The sequence below is a fragment of the Pteronotus mesoamericanus genome, unplaced genomic scaffold (assembly GCF_021234165.1).
Source record: "Pteronotus mesoamericanus isolate MK-2021 breed Mesoamerican mustached bat unplaced genomic scaffold, CSHL_Meso_final contig_74, whole genome shotgun sequence".
Taxonomy (NCBI): Eukaryota; Metazoa; Chordata; class Mammalia; order Chiroptera; family Mormoopidae; genus Pteronotus; species Pteronotus mesoamericanus.
Genome location: NW_026555247.1, coordinates 14,736,400 through 14,760,562, shown reverse-complemented (window position 1 = coordinate 14,760,562; position 24,163 = coordinate 14,736,400). Strand labels below are relative to the sequence as shown.

At 35.5% G+C, this 24,163-nt stretch overlaps 1 protein-coding gene across 1 annotated transcript in view; it reads left to right on the top strand.

The window, feature by feature from the left end:
• Window positions 1-24,163, top strand: part of CCDC178 (coiled-coil domain containing 178) — a 297,827-nt gene that overhangs the window by 68,510 nt on the left and 205,154 nt on the right. The window contains exons 12-15 of the mRNA XM_054583812.1: window positions 8,996-9,179; window positions 19,191-19,253; window positions 20,916-21,077; window positions 22,604-22,717. Coding sequence (XP_054439787.1) covers window positions 8,996-9,179; window positions 19,191-19,253; window positions 20,916-21,077; window positions 22,604-22,717 — 523 coding nt within the window. The remainder of the gene's footprint in view (window positions 1-8,995; window positions 9,180-19,190; window positions 19,254-20,915; window positions 21,078-22,603; window positions 22,718-24,163) is intronic.

Genomic DNA, 24,163 nt, shown 5'->3' with positions numbered 1-24,163 from the left:
TCCTTATTTTCCTTCAGCCTATATTCATCATTAACCATCTTGAAAATGAAGTCCTTGCTTTCATCCTGTTTGTATCTTTGACCATTACACAGTATTTTTCTTCCATTCTCATTAAATTTTTCATTTAATTAGCACTATTTACTAGATTATTAGCAATATTTGCTTGTCTATTCATCACTTTTTGACAAAAAACAGTCTGACTTCTGAAACTCCCCCTGCTAACAAAATTTATCTTCCTTGAATTAAAAAAAAACCCACCTTCTGAAATCCCCCCTGCTAACAAAGTTTATGTTACTTAAGTTAAAAAACAAAAACAAAACACCTCCATTCCTAAATCCACTGGATAATTTTTAGTCTCATTGCATGCCTTTTTTTCCCTATGTGACCCACGTGTTATTATGCCCTTTGTAAGATTCAGAATGCCATTGTCTTGGTTCTCTCTTTAATTCTCTGAAGCTATTCCCTGTAGGAATGCTAGAGCAGCTCATTTAATCTCTGCCTGCCCCCTGATAGATCGGCCTAGGGTTCTACCCACGGCCCGATTTACATTCTTGGTCAACTCCCTATTCCAGAAATTTTACTTACTCATTATTTTAGTATGTATTATATTTTTTCTTTCCATTTTAACCTCTAGCCATATCTTTTAGTTCTCCTGATAGTATCATTCTGAATATCTACTCTCTCCCCTAACACCACATCTTGGCACTATAGTCTACCAAGTGTTTTGTTTCAGGCATCATCCTATATCCCTTGCTACCTGCTTACAGACAACATCTTAACCAACTTCTGTCTTTTAAATATTTCTCCAATAGTTGCTTTCCTTTCTGTTCATTTCAATGATCACTGAAATAAACCAGGCCCTAATTGTCTCTTAATTGGAATATTAAAGTAAGCTTCCAGCTGGTCTACCGCACTCCAAGTTTGAGCCCTCTGATCTCACACATACAGCATCAGTGGTGCAAATTATCTACCAAGGATGAAGTGTTACTTTCAGCAACTAAAAATGTTGCAGCGCCTCCCTATCAGCTATTGGATTAAGTCCAGGCTCCTAGACTGATAGATTAGACACTGAAATCTGTCATTTATACAACTTCAGACTCATCTCGTACCACTCCCTTCCATGGTCCTAGCCTGTTAAAATGCTTGCATCTCCAAACTCATTGTTTTAAGCTTCAATCTATATTTCTGGTATTCCTCTGACTGAAATTCCCCTGATTTTACTGCTCCTGCTCCTTTTTTTCCTGCCTTGTATGTTTAAATATGATTGATTACTCATACAATAACTCACACATTAACTCCTCCAGCTGCTTTCCCTGTTGGTAACTTATTTCCCCCTATCTATAAACCAAGGTGATATTAAGTGCTTCCCCCATTATTGTACTTACGATTGCACAGGATGCTGTTTTTCATGTTTTATTTTTCCTTCATGAGAGTATAAACAGAGAACCTTTGTTTTAGTTCATCTTTGTATCCCAGCCACCTGGTGTAGCACTTGACATGTAATCAATGTTTGACAAGTATCCATTTAACTAATCTTCTTGGGTTCCATAGGCTCTCTCCTAGCACTTACCACATTATGTACAGTTACTATTGGTTTGCTTGTTTGTTGTTTCTTCTCAGCTGAGCTCCTATTTGTACGAATTGTGTGTGTCTGTTTTGAGTGTCTATGTGTTAAATAAATGGCATAATGAACTAATGAGAGCTGAAAATAAAAGTTTGCTATCCTTATTTCTTTCTCTGCTTTAGTATCTCTGGGCTCTTATTCTCTCTGTTAATATGTTTTGATGGCAAAATAACCTGTGATATCTCTTTCTGCTCCCAGGTAATATTAATGGTTTCTTACCTTTGTTATATTTGTCTTTTTTCTCTCATTGTCTTCCATCTCATTACACCAGATAACACATAATAAAGATCCCGGCTGTTATATACTGCTTGATTAACAAAAAAACTTTATTAAATCATTTGTATGTGTTACTCAGTGTGCATTAGCACAATGTACATACAGTAAGTCCTCACTTATTGTGTCAATAGGTTCTTGGAAGTACAGCAAGTCAACATATAATGCAACCGATTTTGCCATAGGCGGGTTGATATAAACAGAGTTAAGTCCCTACGGCATCTCATCAACTTTATAACTAAATGATATAGAATGAAACGACAGTGGACCTGCTGTATTATCCCCTTCATATTTAATCTTTATAACAATGTCTATGGTAGCTGTTACTAAGCAGATTTTACAGATCAGGAGATTGTACATGAAACCATCCCCTCAGTTACACAAGGAACAATCAGGGTTTCAGTGTAGGTCAGTCTGACTCCAAAATGTATGTTCTTTCCACTTGGCAACACTGCCTCTCCTCCTCCATTGACAAGTCTCGGCTCCTATTTCTAACGCGTTACCGCAGACTGTGGACAAGACGTTTACTGACTTCTTCAAAAAATGTCAACCGCTCTTTGTTTTATTCCAATATCCATCCATATATTTGATTATAGCTATAGCTTTTCCCAAAAGAGATCTTGTTCTTCTTACTCTTTACTTTTTTTCTTTGTTAGTCTAACATTTACCTGAACCACCATCCTCTTAGTTCCAGTTTCTTTGTAATTAATTTAAAAATAATAAGAAAATGTTAAAACAAATAACCTGATATTTATACAGGTCTAGTGAATACTCTTAGGAAACTTCAGGCTGTTATATATACCAAGATTCCACTAAATACCATCTCACCATTTGATGATATTCCCAACTATTACATTAATTGAATGATACATAATTCAATATGTGATTTATTGTTCACATATAATTTATTTTTAAAATGTCAACATTAAAAGGTAAATGACATATTCATTAACAGGCTTTGTTCAGTACTCTGCATACAAATACTTGCAAGGCCTTCTGGTGTTGATGATGGTATATGATTGTTTACCTTGTGGTAGCAGTGTATAATTTAATAATTTTGTCTTTCAAATAAGCCAGCATCCGCTAGAAATATACCCTTTACATTTGGGAAATTTGACTTGAGCACACAAATTCACCTGATTGCTTAATCACATGATAAGCAAGCTTCAGCAGCCTAAGTCAAGGAAAATGAATTTGTGTAAGATGATATGAAATTGATTAATTTGGATTTAGTTTGCCTGAAGTTAACTGTGTGGTAGGAATTTCAGTAGTGCCATTTTTCTTACATTCAAATTGTGCAAAATATGCTGAATACCTACTTCAACTGTACCTCAAGCAAGACTATGTCATTGTAACGACAGTGATCCAAAGATGAGGTTGATAATCGAGGGAAATGAGCAAAAAAGCTGTTGAACACAATAAAGACATACTGCTATCTTTTATGAAATATATTTATCAAGAATTAACAGGATGGTGACTTATTCATAGAGGTAACAATTAAAATATTATTGAAGTTGTTAAATAACCTGGAATACCTAGAATGAATCCACAGGGTACCGTGTTTCTCTTACTCACTTGAGATGTTTAGCTACATCTTGCCAGGCCATTAATCTGAGTTCTTCATAGGAGTATGAAATATGATTTTTTTTTTAGCATTGAAAAAACAAACTTTTGCATGAATACTCTTAAGCTATTTTGCTTTTGTTTTATTTTTCAACTTTTTAAATATTAAAAAAGACAAGAGGATATGCACCATTCAAAATTAACTACTTACCAATATGTTAGCCTACTTTACACACTTTTTAAGGTTTTAAAATATTACAAATAAATCACCCTTCCCATTTTTTTTATCCTCTTCCGCTGCAGAGGATGTCAAAATTTGAATTTGGTCTGCATTCAGTGCATGCAAGGACTTGGACTCTCAGTTCTGAGACCTCTATATAACCATCAATCTTTTCTTCCATCTCACAGCAGCCACCCGCTGTTAGAGTTTTATCCTGCGCCTCTTCATTTCCAATAATGACGACACTTTCTGATATCAATTTAAGAATTTACTCTGACAACAAACACCTCTCTTTCTTGCTTACTTACTCTACTAGTACTATCCCTCCAAAAATTTTTCACCCTCCATCATTGCTACCCCACTTTCTTGTTCTTCTCTCTTACAGAGATTAGTTATATTTGACCAAAATACGCATCCATTTAAATAACCTTCTAAACCTTGTTTCTGTGACTTCAAAAGCCCTATCATTGAAATAAATCAAAATCATAACAGTTGAATGTGGCTCAAGTAAAATGCAGCTGTGCTAAATAATCTCACCATAGTGGATTCTGATTTGGTGGGCATGAAGATTTAGAATATAAGGCCTCTTTATAAGAGAAGAGTACAAGATTATGAGTAGAGAATGACTACAGTCATTTCAATGACACTTGACAAGGTTATGTTATATTAGAAAAAGAAACTGGTCTTAGTAAGTTTTGATTAAGATACCTTATTTTTGCAAACTAAAAACATATGACCATGAGAAAACATTCTTTGAAACACTCAAAGGACCTTACAAGGAGTTGGGGTCAGTTAGAAGCCCTCATATCTAAGTTTCGTTAATATTGCAGTATATTTGCTGCTGAGTAAAACTTAAATTCTATGAGCACACAGCCCCAGTGACATTAAGCCTTGCCAAAAAATTTCTAGACAATTTTGTTTTTCTGGCAACTGTTTCATATTTTCTCACTCTCCAGTCCTAATGCCCACATCACCCTCATTTTAAGCCCATAATCTTCCTAAATAATTCATAAACATACACAAATCAAATGAGAATTACCTCTTTCTCTTACCAGCCTATTTGCATGCCTTCACACACTGTCTTCTCCTCTGTTACGACACAATAACAGACGCTGCCCTTGGGTAGAGGGCCCGCTATCCGTGCACTTGCCAAGTGGATGTCATCCTCTCTTACACATGCAGGAGCCTTACACCTACAATTATCTCCTCCCCCCCGTGAATCATTATTATTTTTCTCTACTTTAACAGCATATGGACACTGCAAATATTGTTCATCTTAGAAAAGAAGCAAACGCAAGACAAAACAGAGCCCTACACCCCAGCTCTGCCTTTCTAGTCTTTATAGCAAATCTTATTCTAATAAATACTTCTGTTCCCATGCACTCACAAGCATTTCATTTTCCATTCAACCCATTCAAACAAGGATTTTATCAAAGTGTAATATTATAGATCAGAAGTCAATTTTTCTCATTAATTTGAAGGTGTTTTTCTTCTTTCATTTAGTTTTTTAAGAACTTGTATGTAATACTTGAGTTGTACATCATAATAATTTGATATAAATAGTGAAATTATTACTACAGGCAAGCTAATTAACATATCTCTTCACATAGTTGCTGTTTCTGTGTGCAATGAGAGCCCTTGAAATGTACTCTTAGCACATTTCTAGTATTTAATACAATATTGGTAACTATAGTCACATTATACATTAGCTCTCTAAACATCTGTCTTTCATTTAGCTGCTTGGTAATACATCTGATGGCATTTGGATATCATTTTTTTGTAGGTAACCTGTTTTTTTTCAGTCTAGGAACTTCAGATTTTTCTCTTGCTGTTTCAGAGTCCTGAAATTTCACAATTGCATGTCTAGAGGAGTGTGTGCTTCTCTGCGTGCCATTTTAGCACTAATTAGGACTTTCCAATTTAATGACACGTGTTGATTTTCAGTGCTGGAAATTGTTCAGATATAATTTTGTTACATACATCCCTCTCTTTATTCTTTTCTTTAATTTTTTTAAGTTTATTTAGGTATAATTGACAAATAAAACTGTATATATTTAAAGTATAAAATGTGATGATTTGACATTTGTACACTTTGTGACATAATTACCATACTTTGCCCAGTTACTTTTTTTCCTTTTGTGGCTATTTTGCTTAAGGTCTCCAGTCTCAGCAAATTTCAAGTAGGTAATGTTGTATTTTTAACTATAGTCGCCATACTCACATTACAGCCTCAGAACTCTTTCATCTTATAACTGAAGGCTTATACCTATGACCACTATCTCCCTCATTTTCACCACCCCTCAGCCCTTGGTAACCACCATTCCATACTCTCTGTTTCTGTTAAAATTTTTTTGATTCTACACATAAGTCAGATGACACAACATTTGTCTTTCTCTGCCTGGTTTATTTCACTTGGCATAATGTCCTTTAGATTTATTCATCTTGTTGGGAATGGCAGGATTTCCTTCTTTCTAATGGCCAGATTGATATAGATATATAGAAACAGATGATATAGATATAAATGGATATAGATACAGAGATAGATATAGATATATGTCCTTTATCCATTCATCTACTGACTGACATAGGTTGTCTCCAACTCTTGGCTAACATGAATAATACTGCAATGAATATTAAAGCGCAGACATCTCTTTGAGAAACTGATTTTGTTCCTCAAATATATACCCAGAAGTGGGATTGCTGGATCATAATGCAGTTCTAGTTTAATTTTTTGAAGAATCTTTACCCTATGGTTCACAATGGTTGTACCAATTTACATTCTCACCAACAGCGTATAATTGTTCCCTTGTCTTCATGTCCTTGACAGCAGTTGCTATCTATCTCTTTTTGTTAAGAGCCATCCTAACTGGTGAGAGGTGATAGATCATTGTTTCTGATTTGCATTTCCTTGATAATTAGTGATGTAGGGCACATTTTCATGTACTTTTTTTGGACAAGTTTTATACCTTCAGAAAAGTGTCTATTCAGATCCTTTGACCATTTTATTTTAAATTGGGTTATGTGGTTTTTATCTACTGAGTTGTACAAGTCCCTTATGTATTTAAATATGAAACCTTATTATATAAATGGTTTGCAAATATTATTTTTTCCTTTTGTAGGTTATCTTTTCATTATTCAATGTCTTTTACCAATGTCTAATGTCTTTTATTCAATGTCCTACAGTCATCAATATACAGCTCTTTCATTCCCTTAGTTAAATTGATTCTTAAGTGTTTTATTATTTTTGATATTGTAAATGGGATTGTTTTATTTCTTCTTCACATAGTTCATTGTAAATGTATAAAAATGCAGCAGATTTTTGTATATTAATTTTCTATCCTACAGCTTTACAGAATTTATTTATTAATCTAACAGTTTTGTAGTGGTGTTTTAGGTTTTTCTATACGTAATATCATGTTTTCTGCAAGCAGAACATTTTAATTATTTCTTTATGATTTGAATACCTTTTATTTTTTTCTTCCCTAAATGCTGTGGCTAAGACTTTCAGTATTGTGTTGAAATGGTAAGTGTGGGCACCCTTGTCTTGTTCTTGATCTTAAATGAAAAGCCTCAGTTTTTTACCATTGAGTATAATGTTAATTGTCGACTTGTCATATATGGACTGCATTATACTGAGGTACATTCCCTCTGTATACCTTTGTTGAGAGTTTTTTAATCATAAATAGATGTTGACCTTGAGAGCTTGTTTGGAGGTTCTAGCGGGGGAGCACAGCTACTCGTATACCCTTGACCGAAGACCGGTCCTCTCCTCTAGTTGGGAGGGTCGTCCTCTTCTACCGAGCGCGCAGCTTCGGGAGGGACGCACATGGATCGGTGAGGGAGGAAGGAAACACCCGCTTAGCCAGCCAGATTAGCCGAATCGACCCTGGCGATCAATGGGGTGACAGATGTCGCAGCCAGATCGCCCTCACATCCTGATATTAAAGTAATGCTGATTTTATGAGTTTGGAAATGTCCCGTCCTCTTCAACTTTTGGAAAGAGCTTGAAAAGAATTGGTATTAATTTCTAAATGTTTGGTAGACTATACCAGTAAAGCCATGAAATTATGGACTTTTTTTTTAAATTGGAAGTTTTTGATTACTAATTGATTTTCCTTAGTCATTGGTCTGTCTTTTCAGATTTTTTATTGTTTTTTGTTTCTCATTTGTGTCTTTTCTAAATGCTATTTCTTTTCATCTCCTAACTTTGGGCTTCATTTATTCTTGTTTTTCCAGTTCTTCGAAGTGTAAAATGAGGTGGTTTATTTGAGATCTTTTTTTTTTTAACGTGGGCATTTATCATTATAAACTTTCCTCTCAGAACTACTTTTGTTATGTTGCACATTTTGTTATGTTGTGTTTCCATTTTCATTTGTTTCAAGATTTATTTAAAATGTTCCCTTTTGATTGATTCTTTTCTTATTGGTTGAGTTCTTGATTTTGGGTCTTTTATTCCCAGTGCCCCACCTCCTAGCTCTTTTAAACCTATTGCTCCGGTCAGTGAATTGGTTATTTTCTAAACAAGTACAGTCTGCCCAAACCCTTCCCAGGATGCAGTGAACCTTGCCCTGGTCACCCTTCAGGTGGAATTCCGTCAGCCAGTTTCATGCCGCTTCACTCCCACTCCTGCTTTGCTTTCAAGTTCCATTTCTATTTTTCATAGATGGTTAGTTACCTCATCTGTGATATATATATTTCTTTTTTATATATTGTATGTGTCAGTGGTATGTATTTGGAACAAAGATGGTACCCAATCTGGACAGGAAATATAATTTATTAGTTTTCCTTAGAGACTAGTATTTCTCTGTGTCTTTAAAAATCTTATACTGATATTAATGTCTTACTTTTTCCCCCTCTGTTAACTCTCCCTTGTTAGCTATTGGTTTTCTTCCTGAGAGTTTTGTTTTAGCTACTGGTTTTCTTTCACTGAAGCTTCTTTCTCTTTTACATGGACTGGACTTTTCTTACATTCGATTATTCTGAGTATTGCTCTTCAGGGTTAGAAAGGGTGGATTGAAACAGCAGGGAGTGGGTGCTCTGTGAGCTGAGCGCCGGGGGTCCCAGGGCTTTCTTACTGACATGCTTATCCTTCCAAGATGAAGTGCAGCCTGGCGGTTAGGGGTATGTACAGATGCAGAAAAATGAAGGGAACTTTGGGAAATATTTTCTGTATTCATGTTTTAGTTAATTATCTGATCATTTGATATTTTTGGAAACCAAAAAGAACAATCTTCTTACTGTTATTAAATGTATTTGTCTCAATATATGTACTCCTTTGGAATAATCGTATCAATATTTTTTATTTATTTTTCCAGTATAAAGAGAAAATCAGAGCTTGAATCTGAAATCCAATCTATGATGAAACTGAAGTCAAAAAATAATGAGTATCTTAAACAACTATACAAAGAAGCTTATCATGTTGGTGCTATTTTCCACCTAACCAAATTTAAAACAGAGGAATTAGAAGAGCAAATAGCAGAAGTGAGAAGAAAATTCAAGGTTGGTATCTCTATGTTCTTTATAGTTGTGAAAAACAGTGATAAACCTGAATTTTATTGATTCAATATTGATAATATTAAGTTTTAATTTAAGCTATAATAGTCTTTTTAAAAATCACTGCTCCTCAAAAATCAGAAGAAAAATAATTTCTCTACAGAGACCCAGCCTGAATAGAAGAGAATTGGGGCTTAATGCAGCAGACCAATATTGGGTCTACTCTTTGCTATTACTGATGCAATACCACCTGGATCACCAGAATAGGGGTGTTTGGTTCAACGCCATCCTACATATCTAATATGTAATATTCCTGCTGTGGTAGAAAGTAGGGATGCTGGGAAATGCCCCTGCATCCTGACCAATGTAAGAAAAAGCGCTACCTGCCTCAAGCCTACAAGTCATTGGATTCTAGAACACTAAGGAATTAATAACCACAATCTGCAGAAACAACAGCTGATAGTCTTCAAATCTATTCCTAAATGAAGATATGATGAGTAGCCATTCCCTGCCATTTGGCATAGAGATGAGCAACGTCCATTTTACCACACATTGGGACTACTCTGTCCACCACACATCACACCCACACTTCTTTCGTCTTTGGTGTTTTCTTACAAAAGACTTAAGATCATGCAATTATCTGTAAAATAGAGAATCTCTATTCTATGTCCAAGCCCTCTAAAAGCACTGTCTTTAGTGAGGGCTTTTTATGTGCCATCTAAATTTAGGACATGTAGATTGTCCGCCAGTAGATGTTTCTGTACTGAGAAAATGGGGTTTGGTTCCCACATGGAGCCCAGCTGTGGAGCTGACTTGGGGTATCATGCCTTTATTTATCCTCATGGGCTTTTCAGTGGGTTTGTTATATCTTCTATGTTCTAAAATTAGTATGATAAAAATTATGCATAGCAAAGATTAATCTCAAAATTATTTTAAATTATAAGGCATATGATTACATGTATTGTTTATATATATATATGCTTCAGCATGTATAATAATACTGTAGATGTTTATGGATTGCCTTGAATTTTTCATTGATATGTGTTTCTCTATGGCCATCAATAAATATTTTTATTGAGGATATCAATGAAGACACCATCGACTTATTTGGCAACTTAACAATGTGTGTTAATTTTTTTCAATTGGCAGGAAACCCTTGATATCATTCACATATTTTCTCATAGTCGTTGCAACCTACCTTTAGTTCTTCAGACATATTGCTTCACTAATCTGGGACAGTCACTTGTTAAGAATGCTGTTGCATTAAGTTGTTTATTTTTTTCTAAATTTTTCTGTTGCCATAAAAATCAACATGTAGGTTAAGTGCAAATTTGGTGTGATTCTGCTGTACTTGCTTTGCCAACCCAAAGCAAGATGCCCCCTGGCCTCATTCAAGCAAAGCTGAAGAAATTGTCCATCGGGTCCTTTCCCTGTCCTATGGTAACAGGGATAACTAGAAGGAAGCAGCAGAAGGAAATTGCTCCGTGTAGGAAATATTTCCCATTGCTAAACACTTTTGCTAATCTGTGAGCCAAATATATAGGACATTAAATTTCTGTGATGTACACATGAATGGTAATGAATTAAAAATAAATTTCTGGTTTGTCTTTAGTTAATTCTGGTTTGTAGTAATTAAAGTTTGTAGTCTCTGTGTTTGTAATGACCCTGCTGTTTTACATGGACTAATTAATGAAAATCTGTAGGTTTTTGAGTCTGGGAAACTTTTTTTTTTTTACAGACAACTTTGTGTATTGTTGATGATAGGTTGACATTAGTCCTTAATTCATATCTTCTAGACATTAATTATAGCAATATCACCTGTGAGCAAGCTCAGAAATAACCTTTTGAAGCCTTAGAGGAAGAATTTCTGAATTATGTCCTTTCAAATGAATGCATCTGTAAAATACCCAGTAACATTTAGGCAGTCATAGACTAAAAATAACTCCAAACAATCAAGATATCTAGAAGTTTCTGGAATTTTCCAGCTGTTAAAGATGATGTATCCCAATTTTTAAATAACTTCAATTCCAATAACTGACCTATTCAGAAAAGACAAGATTATCCAAGTCCCAGGATAAAATTAGCCAATATTGATGGGAGAAAAATCAATAAAAAGGTAATATGTATTCAGTTATGCTGTTGATAGAACAAACAAAATCATTCAGTGTTGTTTGAAGAATGTGATATTGCAACAACAACAACAAAATCTTGAAAGCTTTCATCAGATATTAAATACTTCTCAACGCTTCAGTTGAATGCCTCTCTGCAAGATGCAGGAATTTGGAGGGATTTTTTGCTTGACATATTGGAATTTTGGTGGAAAAGTAAAACATTAGGCCACTCTGGTTCCAGGTTAAAATAATAGTACTAGAACTAAGTGGAAATTAATTAATAAATTTTGAGATTTATTCCTTGAACATGTGTTACCTAGAAATATGTTATTTAATCCACATATTTTGGGATTTTTCCAGTTATCTTTATGTTATTGATTTCTAGTTTAATTCTATTGTGATCTGACAGCAGACATTGTATGATTTTCTAGTCTTTTAAATTTGTTTAGATGTTTAAGGGTCATTTTTAATGCTAGAAAAAGACAATATGTTATGTCTTTAGAATGTAGGTACTCAGTAAGTGTTTATGGAAAACATGAATAGAGTTTACATATAGCGGGGAAATTTAAATACACAGGTTTCTCAGTGACAGAATAGTAGTTAAATATAAATACAAGAATAAATTATAAATTGATTCGATTTTGAATTTCGAAGAGTTAATGGGACTTCTGCTTTTTTTTTTAGTGGCTGAGAAAGATCTTACTAGGCTGACTTTACCAAAGATAAAACTTTAACCCCTAGAATACATTAAAGGCATAATGTGTACATAACTCTGGGTTTGGGGATTCAAATTATTTTAATTTTATGTTTTGTAATTTTAAAAGTGTTTTTTTACAAAATATATATAAAACCCTCATTAGAAAAGAGAGATAAAATAGTATCTTTGTTGGGTTTTGCACCAGTTTCGGCTGGCACTTGGACTTCCTCTCAGGCTCCTGGCCACCAATAAAGTGCCCTAACAGTGCCAGAGCTGCCCTGCCCCCACTAATTCGATCCAGCCCAACAGTTACTGACACATATTCAAAATTTTTTGTGATTTTTAACTCTGAATTTTAAAATGTTTTTCTCTCTTCCTGGTCACAGAGCTTAGATAATAATATAAGTTATCTAACTTTTTTCTTAGTGCCCCTTCTGTCCCAGGAACACAAACTGATTCTACTGCCTCAATTCTGATCTTAACCTATTAGCATTTAGTGTATACTTCCCTTTTCACTTGAATGTCAGTTTCTGGGCACAACGCTGACTCCCACACTTTGCTTTTCAGCGGTCCTTTGTCTTAGGAGTCTTTCAGTAGCATAGCTCTCTGCTGCCACCTTCTGGTTTTGAACTGCTAAAAACAGGCAGCAGGTCAAAGGTGACTATTTTTAGTTCAGGCTCTTCCCAGCGTCCTAGATGCTGTCACCCCCTTTGCCTCTGCTTCTGTCGGGCTCTTCTAAGTGATCTTTTCATATTCTTTATTTAATTTTCTGCTAAACCAGAACTGAGTAGTTGTGACAGAGACCTTATGCCCCCCAAAGCCTACATTATTTACTATCTAGGCATTTACTGAGAAAGCTTGTTGACCCCTGCTCTGAACAATGCAGGAACAGCAAATGTGGGGAGCAGCCACAGCCTTTCGGAATGAGGAAAGTACCCAAAGAAGGAACAAATGTGGAGAAGTTTGCCCTCCTCCAAAGAAGAGTAAGACCTTATTGGAGAGGATGTGGCTGTGCCTTAATAGATGGTCCATAATCAGCCACCAGCCAGATGCTAGAGAAATTGGGTGGAGGTTAAACGGAGGTTATGTAGTTTCTAAGTACAAAACCTGGCTGCGGTGCAAGACCCCTTGGCTCCACGCACACCAGCTGACAGCACTTCTGCAGGAGGAAGGAGAAAACAATCAGAACAGAACAGAACAGGATGCGAAACCCTTTGCTCTAGCCAGTAAGCCCTTCCACTGCCCTCTATTGATAAGGCCTCTTCACTCCAGCTGCAAGAGAGACTGTTTACAAGATTCAGTTCCAGCATCTCAAATTAGACTTCAAAGAGTGTCGTAGCGCTAATAGGCACTAATAGATAATTGGCACAAACTTATAGGCCACATGCAAATTTCTGTAGTTTAATTGACTGCTATATGTAATTGATCATTATACTGCACTTTTTTGTTATAAGTTTTGAGTCTCCTTTGATCTTAAAGACTCCCCTACATTTAAAAAAATTGTCTTTTGTTATGTTTACATTTTTTAAAGAGTCTGGGTTAGTTACTTTGCAAATTTTCTCTCAATATGGATTTATCTTTTTATGTGCTCATGATTAGAATCAGGTTAAACACTTTTGGCAGGAATAGTTCATGGTTATAATATCATGTCAATGAAATATATCACCAAGTACAGAGAATAAGTTTGTTTTATTACTAGTGATAGTAAGTTTAATCATTTGGTTGAAGTTATGACCATCAGATTTATCCAGTTCCCTGTTGTAGTTAATAAGTACTAAATTCAGTGATATTTTACGATTATGCAACTGTCTTTGTCTTTAAAATAGCTCACACAATAGACGTAGCATTTTTTGGTAATTTTTGGCTGAATCTATTACTGTAACAGTTATGAAATGGTGATGTGTCTGGGCTTTCATTTCCTTTGCAATGAGTTGGCAGTTTGAAGAGCTGGAAAGCCTGGCACAAGCTGAGCTGCAGGCCGTGTTCCTGGAAAGGGTAGTCTTCTTCCAGTTCCCACTTGGGTGCTTCTTTCCCTGTCTTTTCTATATCACCCATTTAGCTGCATTTCAGGGGAAGCAGCTTGTAGGCCTTGTTTTACTGTTTATCCTTAAGATGCTGTTTATGAATAACAATGTGTGTGATAATGATGTTAGAGCAGATCCTAAGTTTCTCATTATATAAAGACATTTAAAAAAAAAATTTTGAGTTCAAAAGAACCTGAAACTTTTGTAGTGTAATTCCCTAATCTAGAGATTGAAAGTAATTTGTTTGTTATTGGTTAATGCATTTGCTCAATAAATTATTCACTCTACAAATATCATGTGCGGGACCAAGTACTGCAAGCTGAGAATAGAGGAGGGAGCTTACTTCAAAGTGCTGTAGAATGTGCCTAAGCTATGGTGTTGTAACCGAGCAAACAGGCGCCCATCCATGAGGTGCCTTGGTGAATCACTCAACAATTAATGCTGGAAGAAACCAGTATTTATTTACAATATTCCAACCTTGGGGGGCTCAGAGGACTTAGGCTCAGAGCCCTCCTTTCCAATGAGACCCAGCACTTCCCTTGTTCCCTAAAAGGCTGTAAGCCAAACCAAGCCCAGTAGATCCCCACTTCTTTATCTTAAGCCAAATGCTCAAACGGTTCTCCAGTTTCTCTGGAAGGTTCCAAAGTCTCTATCCTCATGCAGCAGCTCTCCCCTTCAGGATCCGGGATACGTTGTCATCCGCCTGTATGTTATAGTCCAAAAATACATGTGCCTTGTTACATTGGATCATGGTGAAGTCCAGGAAAGACACAAGTCCCATGAGCCCAGATAGAGTCCAGGTTTGCAAGGCAGCAGGTCAGCGTCTTGCAAGGCAGTTCTTGGGGGCTCCGGAATGCACTAGAATGGGCACAATCAAAGCAGCACTAGCCCCTGGTGGACCAGCTTCTACAGACCACATGGACCCTATCTCACTACCGGCAGACTGCCGGAATCTACCTCTGTCACCCGTGGTTCTTCCTCCTCACTACTCACTCCCTCGGGTGGCTGTCCACCCTTAGTTTTATATCCTGACCTGGAGCCTCCTGCATGACCTCATCTCCAGCTTCTCCCACAATGAGCTACATCCGCCAGTTTCCCAGTTCCTTTCTACCTTCTCTCGGCTGCCATTCTTAGGGCAAGCAAGACTCAGTGATCCAGGGGGAGCCACGTCCAGCCCCTGCAACCCGCCCCCCCAAGTCTTGAGTCAGGATACATTCTGAAAGTCACTTTACACCTTTTGCCCTGAGGCCCGAGGCAGTAGAACAGCGATTAGCACAGCTGTTAAACGAGTTGACAAGGTGCCATTGTAATGCAAAGTACCTTAATCCTGTCATCTGCTTTCCCCATCCCCCAAACCATGGGCTGTGGGGGTTTTCTCCTGTTTTCCCGGGCACCCCCTCCCTCTACCCCATTACAGTGTCATGCAATCTTGGATGACAATGCTTGTTGAATATTAGTCTTGTGACAAATCCCATGATTTCTATGACCTGTTTTTTTCATTTTTGAATGTGAAGAATTGTAGCTGTGTCACTACATGATTAAATGATTAACTGAAACACAGACACAGGCAGCTTTCACTTTGCACGGCACCAAGTTGTCTGAGCCATATCCCAAGTTGTGTGACCCCAAAATGCATGAGTTTAGTTAGCACAGCACTGTATACAAGGGCTGCCTGTATACACACACACACACACACACACACACACATTTATATGTAAAACTCTCCTGAGACACAGCAAATTCACAAAAGTGATACCTATCTTATATTAACCAAGAAAAACTTTGCAACTACTGTAGCTCTTTACAGTTCACTAGCCTCTCTTTTTGAACATTTTCACTGATAGTACAACTAATATTTTACTAAGACCGCACTCTAGTTACCTATGTAAGTTAACTCTACAGTAATTTGTATCCATTTGATTCTGGTACTGCCCTCAGTAGCTACGTAGTTCATACTGCACAATTAGTTAAAAGGTAGCATCTCTCCAGGGCTCAGAACTTTTCCAGCAGGTTCCATTTCAGAGCCAGCTACGGCATCACTGGCAGATTGGCACCTTTTTAACACAAAATCTCCATTCTATCCTTCAACCTGTGGTCTCCATGTCTGAGTTACAAAATTCAACAACCCAATAGCCTGGAGAGCGTCACAGAAAGGGCAGATTTGCAAGGACAGAGGCCTCCAAGAGTCAAAAGACTACCTAAATATTCCCCTCCCATTGAGGATCCTAGTCATCTGAGGAATCTGAGTTGCTAAATCAGTTAGATTAAGTCCCTGGGCTCTTAGATTGTGTGAATTAGCGTCCTGGTTCCAAGGTGTGCTTGATTTTTGTGTATTGGCAATTTATATAATCTGTCTCATTTTTCCCAGTTGCAAAAGGGGACAATAATAGCTATTTCATCACTTTCATTGTTAAGTTAAAATAATTATGCATAGTAGGTATGTAATATATTTCATCCATAATTATTAGCGGCACTAATGGTAGTTTAATCACTGAGGGGACTCATGACATTTATATTTCTTTGTGGACACAGCAACCCAGATTCTTCTTCAGCAAGCAGTTAAGTCAATTTGCTTAAGGCCATTCCCCTTCCAGGAGCAGCTGAAGTCAGATGACTGATAAATAGAGGAGTATAGTCTTGCTACCCTGGTCTGATTTTGGACAAAGCTCAAGGTCTCTTCTTGCTCCAGGACACCCCATGGAGTTGGATGAGGTTGTTTAGGAGGAGCTACATTGTATGTTTCTGTCCCATCCTACTTTCTCATCCCATCTTCCTTTCTTCCTGTCTCAGCCCCTCTCCAGCCCAACAGGAGTAGATTCCAAGTGCGCTCCTTAACAAGGATACTGCACACCAAATCCCACCTCCGAGTCAGCGTTACAGAGTACACCACCTCTCACAAGATTGTAAGATGAATAAGCCTTCTCACTCAGATGTTGCACATCATGGTCTGAGGCCATGACCTTCTGAGTTTACCTTATATCCATCAGTCTTTGGCATGTTCTAGGGTGTTTTGAAGGTCATAGTAACTCAATAGTTCTAGGAACTTGTCAGCCTCAGGGCATTTGCCAGGGCCTGGGGTACCAATCGTACTTCTAGTAAGGGAATAAAACTAAGGAAGGCCTTGACCATCTGGCTGGAAATACTCCCTGTAGCCCTGTGTCCGGTGTAAGTGTGACACTGGCAGTCCAGCCAGTAATAGATATCTTCCTTTCCGGTGATCAATCATTTGACCTTGGCCTCTGAGTCACAGAGGTTTGGGGGTGAGGTGGAAAACAGAGCTCAGGAGTTCCCCAAGGAGCTAGAGTGGAGCTCCAGATGTTGTTCCTGTGGGCGGTGCGGACTTGTCCACTGGTAACAGGTTGAATTGGTTTTGTACAAATATATAGATTTTAAAATTGCTAGGGATTTTATTCTTTCTTTTCAAAGAAATCCAATTATTTTACTCTTGCAGCTTCAGACTCCTACTCTATTTTATTATAATTTGACATATGCTGCCTACAATTTTTAATAGGCTTACATCTATATGTTCTTTTTGTATAATGTTAATATTTCTAAGTTCAGGCACTTAAATGCTTTTAAACAATGAATTACTCTCTTACTGGGTGACAATAAAAAAAAAACTTGGAAGGATGAGTGAATGAATTTTAAGGAAACAAAAATGAACTAATCCACATCACAGCCAAAGTTACCTTTCTAAAACACACACTTTGCTTAACGTCCTCCACTATTTTTCTTACTGTGCCTTAAAAATTGTACGTAATCTGTTTGGCTTCATGCTTTACTGTTCCAACTTCAGTATACACACGTACACACACATCACACACTTTTCAATTAGTTTCAGGCAAAGGTCAAATGTAGCGTTGTTTTAGAATACAAGATATTGTTTTCTCCACTTTATAGAGGCATTTTTTAAAAGATTTTATTTATTTATTTTTAGAGAAAGGGGAAGGGAAAGAGAAAGAGAGAAAAATCACTGTGTGGTTGTCTCTCGCATGCCCCTTACTGGGGACCTGGCCCACAACCCAGTCATGTGCCCTGACTGGGAATTGAACTTGCAACTCTTTGGTTCACAGACTGGCATTCAATCCACTGAGCAGCACCAGCCAGGTATAGAGGCATTTTTCATTTGGTTTCCTCTTAATTAGATATTGAACAAATTGATAAACTACTATGTCTGTTATCATGTTAGAAGAGGTAACTAATTTCATTTAAATTATCAAAATATATCATTGTATAAATTGGCTTTAGATATAGGTATATCCTTAGGTGAGGTGATATATTAAAGTTATTGCTTGCCTTGACACGTTTCTTATTTCTTCTTCGGAGTTTTACTTTAGGAAAGCCTAATTTTGATGAGTTGGTATACCAGAAAAGGAAGAGTTGTAGGAGATACTTACAGAATTATTTCTTTATATTGTCTCTGTAGAACCTGGGGTATGAAGAGGGAGTCTGTTATAAAGGAGGATATTAGAGACATTTCTGAGCCTTCATTGTACCTCTGCAAAGCTATGTATCTCTTTTGAATGTGGAAGACAGCCTACATACAAGCCAACCCCTCTCTTGATGAGAGGTTCCAAGGTGTCATTTTAAAACAGAGAAAATTTTTGTGTGATTATGTATAATACAACTCTGAAGACTTTAAAACTCTTTATCCAAGTAACAGAAAGAAGATTTTTCCAAATGTATTTTGCCCACTCATTTTCAAAGAACAATATGAAAAAGAAAATGAAAAAATATAAAAGAAAGGAATCGTTCTTGCCAAATGGGGAATCTGATCCCATTTTGCAAACTTCAAACTTGAATTGTGTCTATCTAGTTTTCAAAGCTGAATGCATCTATTATGGAAATTAATGTTTAAAGCAAACAGACAGCTTTGAAAAAGAAGAATTGAAGACTGTCTAGTTTTTCCCTTTTTGATTACCTTGATATTTTAGTTCCAGATTACAAAGTACTAAGTGAATTGAACTGAAATTCTGTATTCTATTTCGTGGCCTTGTATCACATGCTAACTTTGCTTCAAATAACAGCAGGCTTGTTTGTTTGTTTATAATACTCAATTTGTAACAGTTATTTTACTTCTTATAAAACATAAATGAAATGTATCTTGTATTAGTAATTGTCTTTAAAATGTTTTCTGATATTCTATAAATTAAATCTCCCCTTAAAAAATTTTGATCATTTATAGGGTAGAGAAGATTTCTTGAAAACACTCACTCGAGGTGAAGTGACTAAGGCAACGATGATTCAGGTGATTCTAATTTGCTGTTAATATTTTATTCTTCCTTTAATTTGCATTTTCCTTCGTATTTTAAATTTGTCTGTAATGAGGCATCTTTTCACTACTTGGTTTGCAAGCTAGCAGTTTCTTCTCCTAAGCTGATGACAGTTGCCTTCTGTGTACGACTAACAGTGTCTGGTCATGCATAGAGAAACTGACCTCCCATATACATATCTCATTTTGTGGCTTAATGGGAGTTTCTGCCAGCCTAGTAAAAGGGCAGCGGGATCTTATTCCTAAGCGTCTCTTCAGTTTCTTTTGTGATGATGTTACGTTTTCTTTACTTTAAGTGTCTTTCAATTGAATTTCTTTATTTAACCCTAAAATAAAAATATGCTATTATTTTTCTATGAAAAAAAAATGAGACGAAAGCATTGTAGCTAGTAAAATCATTTTTTATTTTTGTATCTTTATCTATACCACCTACATGTCCTTTGAAACCCAGGATGGGCATTTTGGTCCTTGACATCTTTCTAAAATGCCTCCCCTTCAAAAATACATAAATATTTGGAATTATTACTATAAGAAAAATAAAATCAAGGGGCAAAACAATCCAAAGCAATGTTATTTTTAAAAATTATTTGAGATTATGTGCGTCTCTTGCCTTCTTTGAAACAAACACAAATTTTGCAATTCTTTCCTATTAGGAAATTTGACATTTTCAAACTTATAAAGCAGTGTTTCTCTAATTCTATATGTTTGAAAATGTCAAATTTTCTAATTTATTTATAGATTTAGTAATTCTATAATCTCACAGCCCTTTTTACTTAGTATTTTGTTATTAAATCTTGTTCATTGGTTTTACTTGGTCTTAGATTTCAAGAATTACATATTCAGTTGGTCAAAAAGTTCCTCTGGTTTTTTTTCTGTCAGATGGTTCTAGTTGTCTTTAACTTCATTCAAAACAATTTTGTTAGGTTGTATGGTGACAGCTGTCATATCAGTGTGCATTAAAAAACACTTATCAAAATTGGTAAATTTTTGTGTAGCCATTTTAATATTGAAGGTGGAAGAAAATAAGCAACATTTTCTGCATATTATTCTTTATTATTTAAAGAAAGGTAAAAATGCAACTGACATGCACAAAAAAGGAGGTTTGTACAATATATGGAGAAAGTGCTGTGACTGATCAAATATGTCAAAAGTGGTTTGTGAAGTTTTGTGCTGGCTATTTCTCTCTGGAAAATGCTTCATGGTCAGGTAGACCAGCCGAAGTTGATAGCAATCAAATTGAGACATTAATTTAGAACAATCAACATTATACCATGTGGGAGATAGCTGACATACTCAAAATATCCCAATCAGTAAAGTTATTGGTGAAAATGATATGAACTTTTTGGCCAACCCAATATATTTCAATGTTTCTCATTAGTGTGCTCTCTAACCTTATTATCTTCTAATACCTAAGAATGTTTGATTTTTATTGTCTATTAATATTTTTCTCTCACAATTTTTCTAATACTGTGTCTACGTTCAAAATACGTTATATTCATAGCTATTGTTTCTTTTGTGGTGGCATTTATTTTTATGATTTTCAAGTAACAGCAAACATTCCTGCCTGGTGCAAGAGGGAGGCAATGAATGTTTAGGTAATTAATAACTGAATGAATTATTTTAAATCTTTGCTGGCAGAAAAACCTGTATGCTCTTCAAGAAAAATACACACTTGAAAAACAGGGCCTTTTGAAAAAGATAGTAATGCACTCCCTAATACTGGCAGAAATACAGTCATCTCTACTTCATATAGAAGCAGATGCAGCAAGGATCAGAGCTATCCACAATGAACAGTCTGAGGTAAGCATTTCTAATTAATTCAGAAATGAATTTGCAGGAATATTTAGGTTCATAAATTATGTATAAGATTTTATATTATTCCTTGGAAAATTATTATTCCATATAGAAAGTCATAAAATCATGGACAGAATAAATAAATTTCATGAGCACACAACTGATCTATAGTAACTACATAGAATAACTATTAATATTATTACCTGGAATCCTATACTGTATCTTAGAGTGTACTTATGAAAAGCAGTTTTTAAATAGGTGAGTAATGATTTATTTGGCATGATGGCCCACTATGGTACATTTAATTCAAAGTCTTCACTGTTCATTAATAAAATGGTAAAGCTATGTTTACTCAAATATAAAATATAATGCATCTTGACATTTTCATGGTACATTTTTGATGCATGTAGAAAACAGGTTGGATGAAAAATAAAGCAAGTGTTGATAAAATATTTTCAAAACAACAAGTTTATGGCACTAACTGATATTACTAGCCCTTCCCAAAGAAAAATTTAGTGGAAGAAATTTGTGTACATAATGTCATTAGTCTTTTGGAGAAGTAGAGGGTGTGGTAAGAGTTATATATTCTTGTCTTTGGCTGCAGAGAATGCATACATATTATTCATTTGGGCCATTTTGACAACAGAATTTTGTTTTTCATTGCAAATAATGATGTAACTTTATATTCTAGTCTTTACAAATTCTCAAAATATTTTATTTAAAAAACTTTGTGATTACAAACTGTTCCTATTATAAACTTTTTTTCTTTTTTATCTTCAAAGCCTCTCTATAGAATAGTCAAGAGACAGTTTATCTGTATTATTGACTTCAGAAAATTTAGGCCTAAATGCATGAAGCAACTGGTACGAGTCCATAAATCATGGAAACAACAAGTTCTAAGTATAATACCCTACTTAGGGCTACTAAATGCCTAGAGAGATTAATGATTATAATAATGACTTCTCCTTACATTAATGATAGAAATTTATTAATTGCATCAAACTCTCAGTATAATCATCTGAGTATAATAATAAATTCTAGAACAGATTAATGACTTTTATTTCCCCTTATTTTATAATAACCATTGTTTTATATCTTCTTGTAGGTTAGTAATCAATTTTGTTTTTTAATAGTTTATAAATTTAAGAAATTTTAACTTAGCAAAAACTCTTGGAAAGAATAGTTTATATACACTCTCTGTAATGATTACTGAAAATTTGTATTTGGAGTTTTAATGTTGCTTAAAATATTTTAAATATTTTGATAAAAATTTATAATTTCTATGTGAGTTTATTAGTGTTTTTGTTACTGAGCTAAAATTTTGATTAGATTGTTTTCTCAAGTAACTCAAATTGAATATTGGGATTGTGGATATCATAGTATGTTTTTGTAATTCATGTGTGGTGCTCCTTTCCCTTTATAACAAAATATATATTGTTATTATTAAAATAGTCACTTGGGATATATTTCATTTAAAATACGATAATTGAATTGTAAATGTTACGTGTCTTAAATTTCTGAATATCTCCTAGAAACTACTTCATATAATTGAAGAGAGAAACAAAGTTAAAAAAAATGTGGAAAGAACAAAGAAAAAATTGCGTAAAAAGGGGAAGGAAACTCAAGAAGCACTAATAGAAACTGAGGTAAAGAACTTAATATGAAAAAATTTTACATTTACATTTTATGTCAGTGAAAACTATTCAAGAAAAGTTAATTTTAGATGGATGTTTCTCATTTCTAATTGGTTGCACTAAACGGCTTCTCATGCTGTTACACGCGCACGCATGCACACACTGTCTCTGTGTCCATTTTCTCTCACAGCGTCTTCCCCATTGATCTAGTGTATCTTTTGCTACCTTTCCTACAGAGTAGAGGTATAAATCTGTAGTGTACTAAAAAGTGCCATGTTTCTATAAATGAAACCAATCTACATACTGAAAGGTTTGTTAATATCTGACATTTAAACATTTCCCTCAAACTGGTAGCTTGGCAGCATGAACAAATGGCTGTATATCAAAAGGCTTCAGGGCATTTTCCAAATTATATATATTTATTCCCTAAAAATCCTTGCATCTAATACTGTCTTTAGAGAGTGATAGGATATGGCAAAGTGGAAATAGTCCACTGCCTTTAACATGCTGTCCTCTTGGTATACTTTACAGGTAGCCACAGTAGGATTTGTGAGCGGTTAGCATGTAGGCTATGAGTTAGAGATGTGATTATATCACTTAAAAAAAAAGTTTGCACTGTCCTGGGCCACAAAAAACATTAAAAAAATTACCAAGGGAAATAATGATAATATTTATAATAAAATAATGGATTATTAATATGCTGCACATTTTCTATATGACAGGCATTGTTCCAAGGATTCAGACATATTAACTCTTTTCATCTTCATGCTAACTCTGTGAAGAGTGTGCTATTATCATATCCATTGTACAGTTGAAGCACCTGATGCCTTGTTTTTTTAATAAGCTTGTTCATTTTCATGTAATTCATTAGTGTTGGGTTGAGATTCACTGTATTTGGCGCTGGGCACTGGAATCTATGCTACTAACCATTACTTTATACTGGTCAAATCTTACAGGTTTCTGTTATTGACCACAGTAAAGTATAATCAGAACTCAATAATAGGCCCTGGCTGGTGTGGCTCAGTGGACTGAGTGCTGGCCTGCTAACCAAAAGGTTATCAGTTTGATTCCCAATCTAGGGCATGGGTTTCGTAGGGAGTGCATGAAAGCGCGAGATTCATGTATTTGGGCTGGGACTGGAATCTATGCTACTAACCATTACTTTATATGGTCAAATCTTACAGGTTTCTGTTATTGAAGTAAGTTAATCAGATGGTGTGCTAGTTGTGGCCTGCTCAGTTTGATTCCCAATCTAGGGCACATGCCTGGGTTGCAGGCCAGGTCTTCAGTAGGGAGTGCATGAAAGGCAACCACACGCTGATGTTTCCCTCTCTTTCTCCTTTTCTTCCCCTCTCTAAAAATAAAATAAAGTATTTTTTAAAAAAGAACTCGATAATAAAAAATATAGCCAAAAGAAAAAGAAAAAAAATATGTACACTACTGGAAATATTTTGTCAC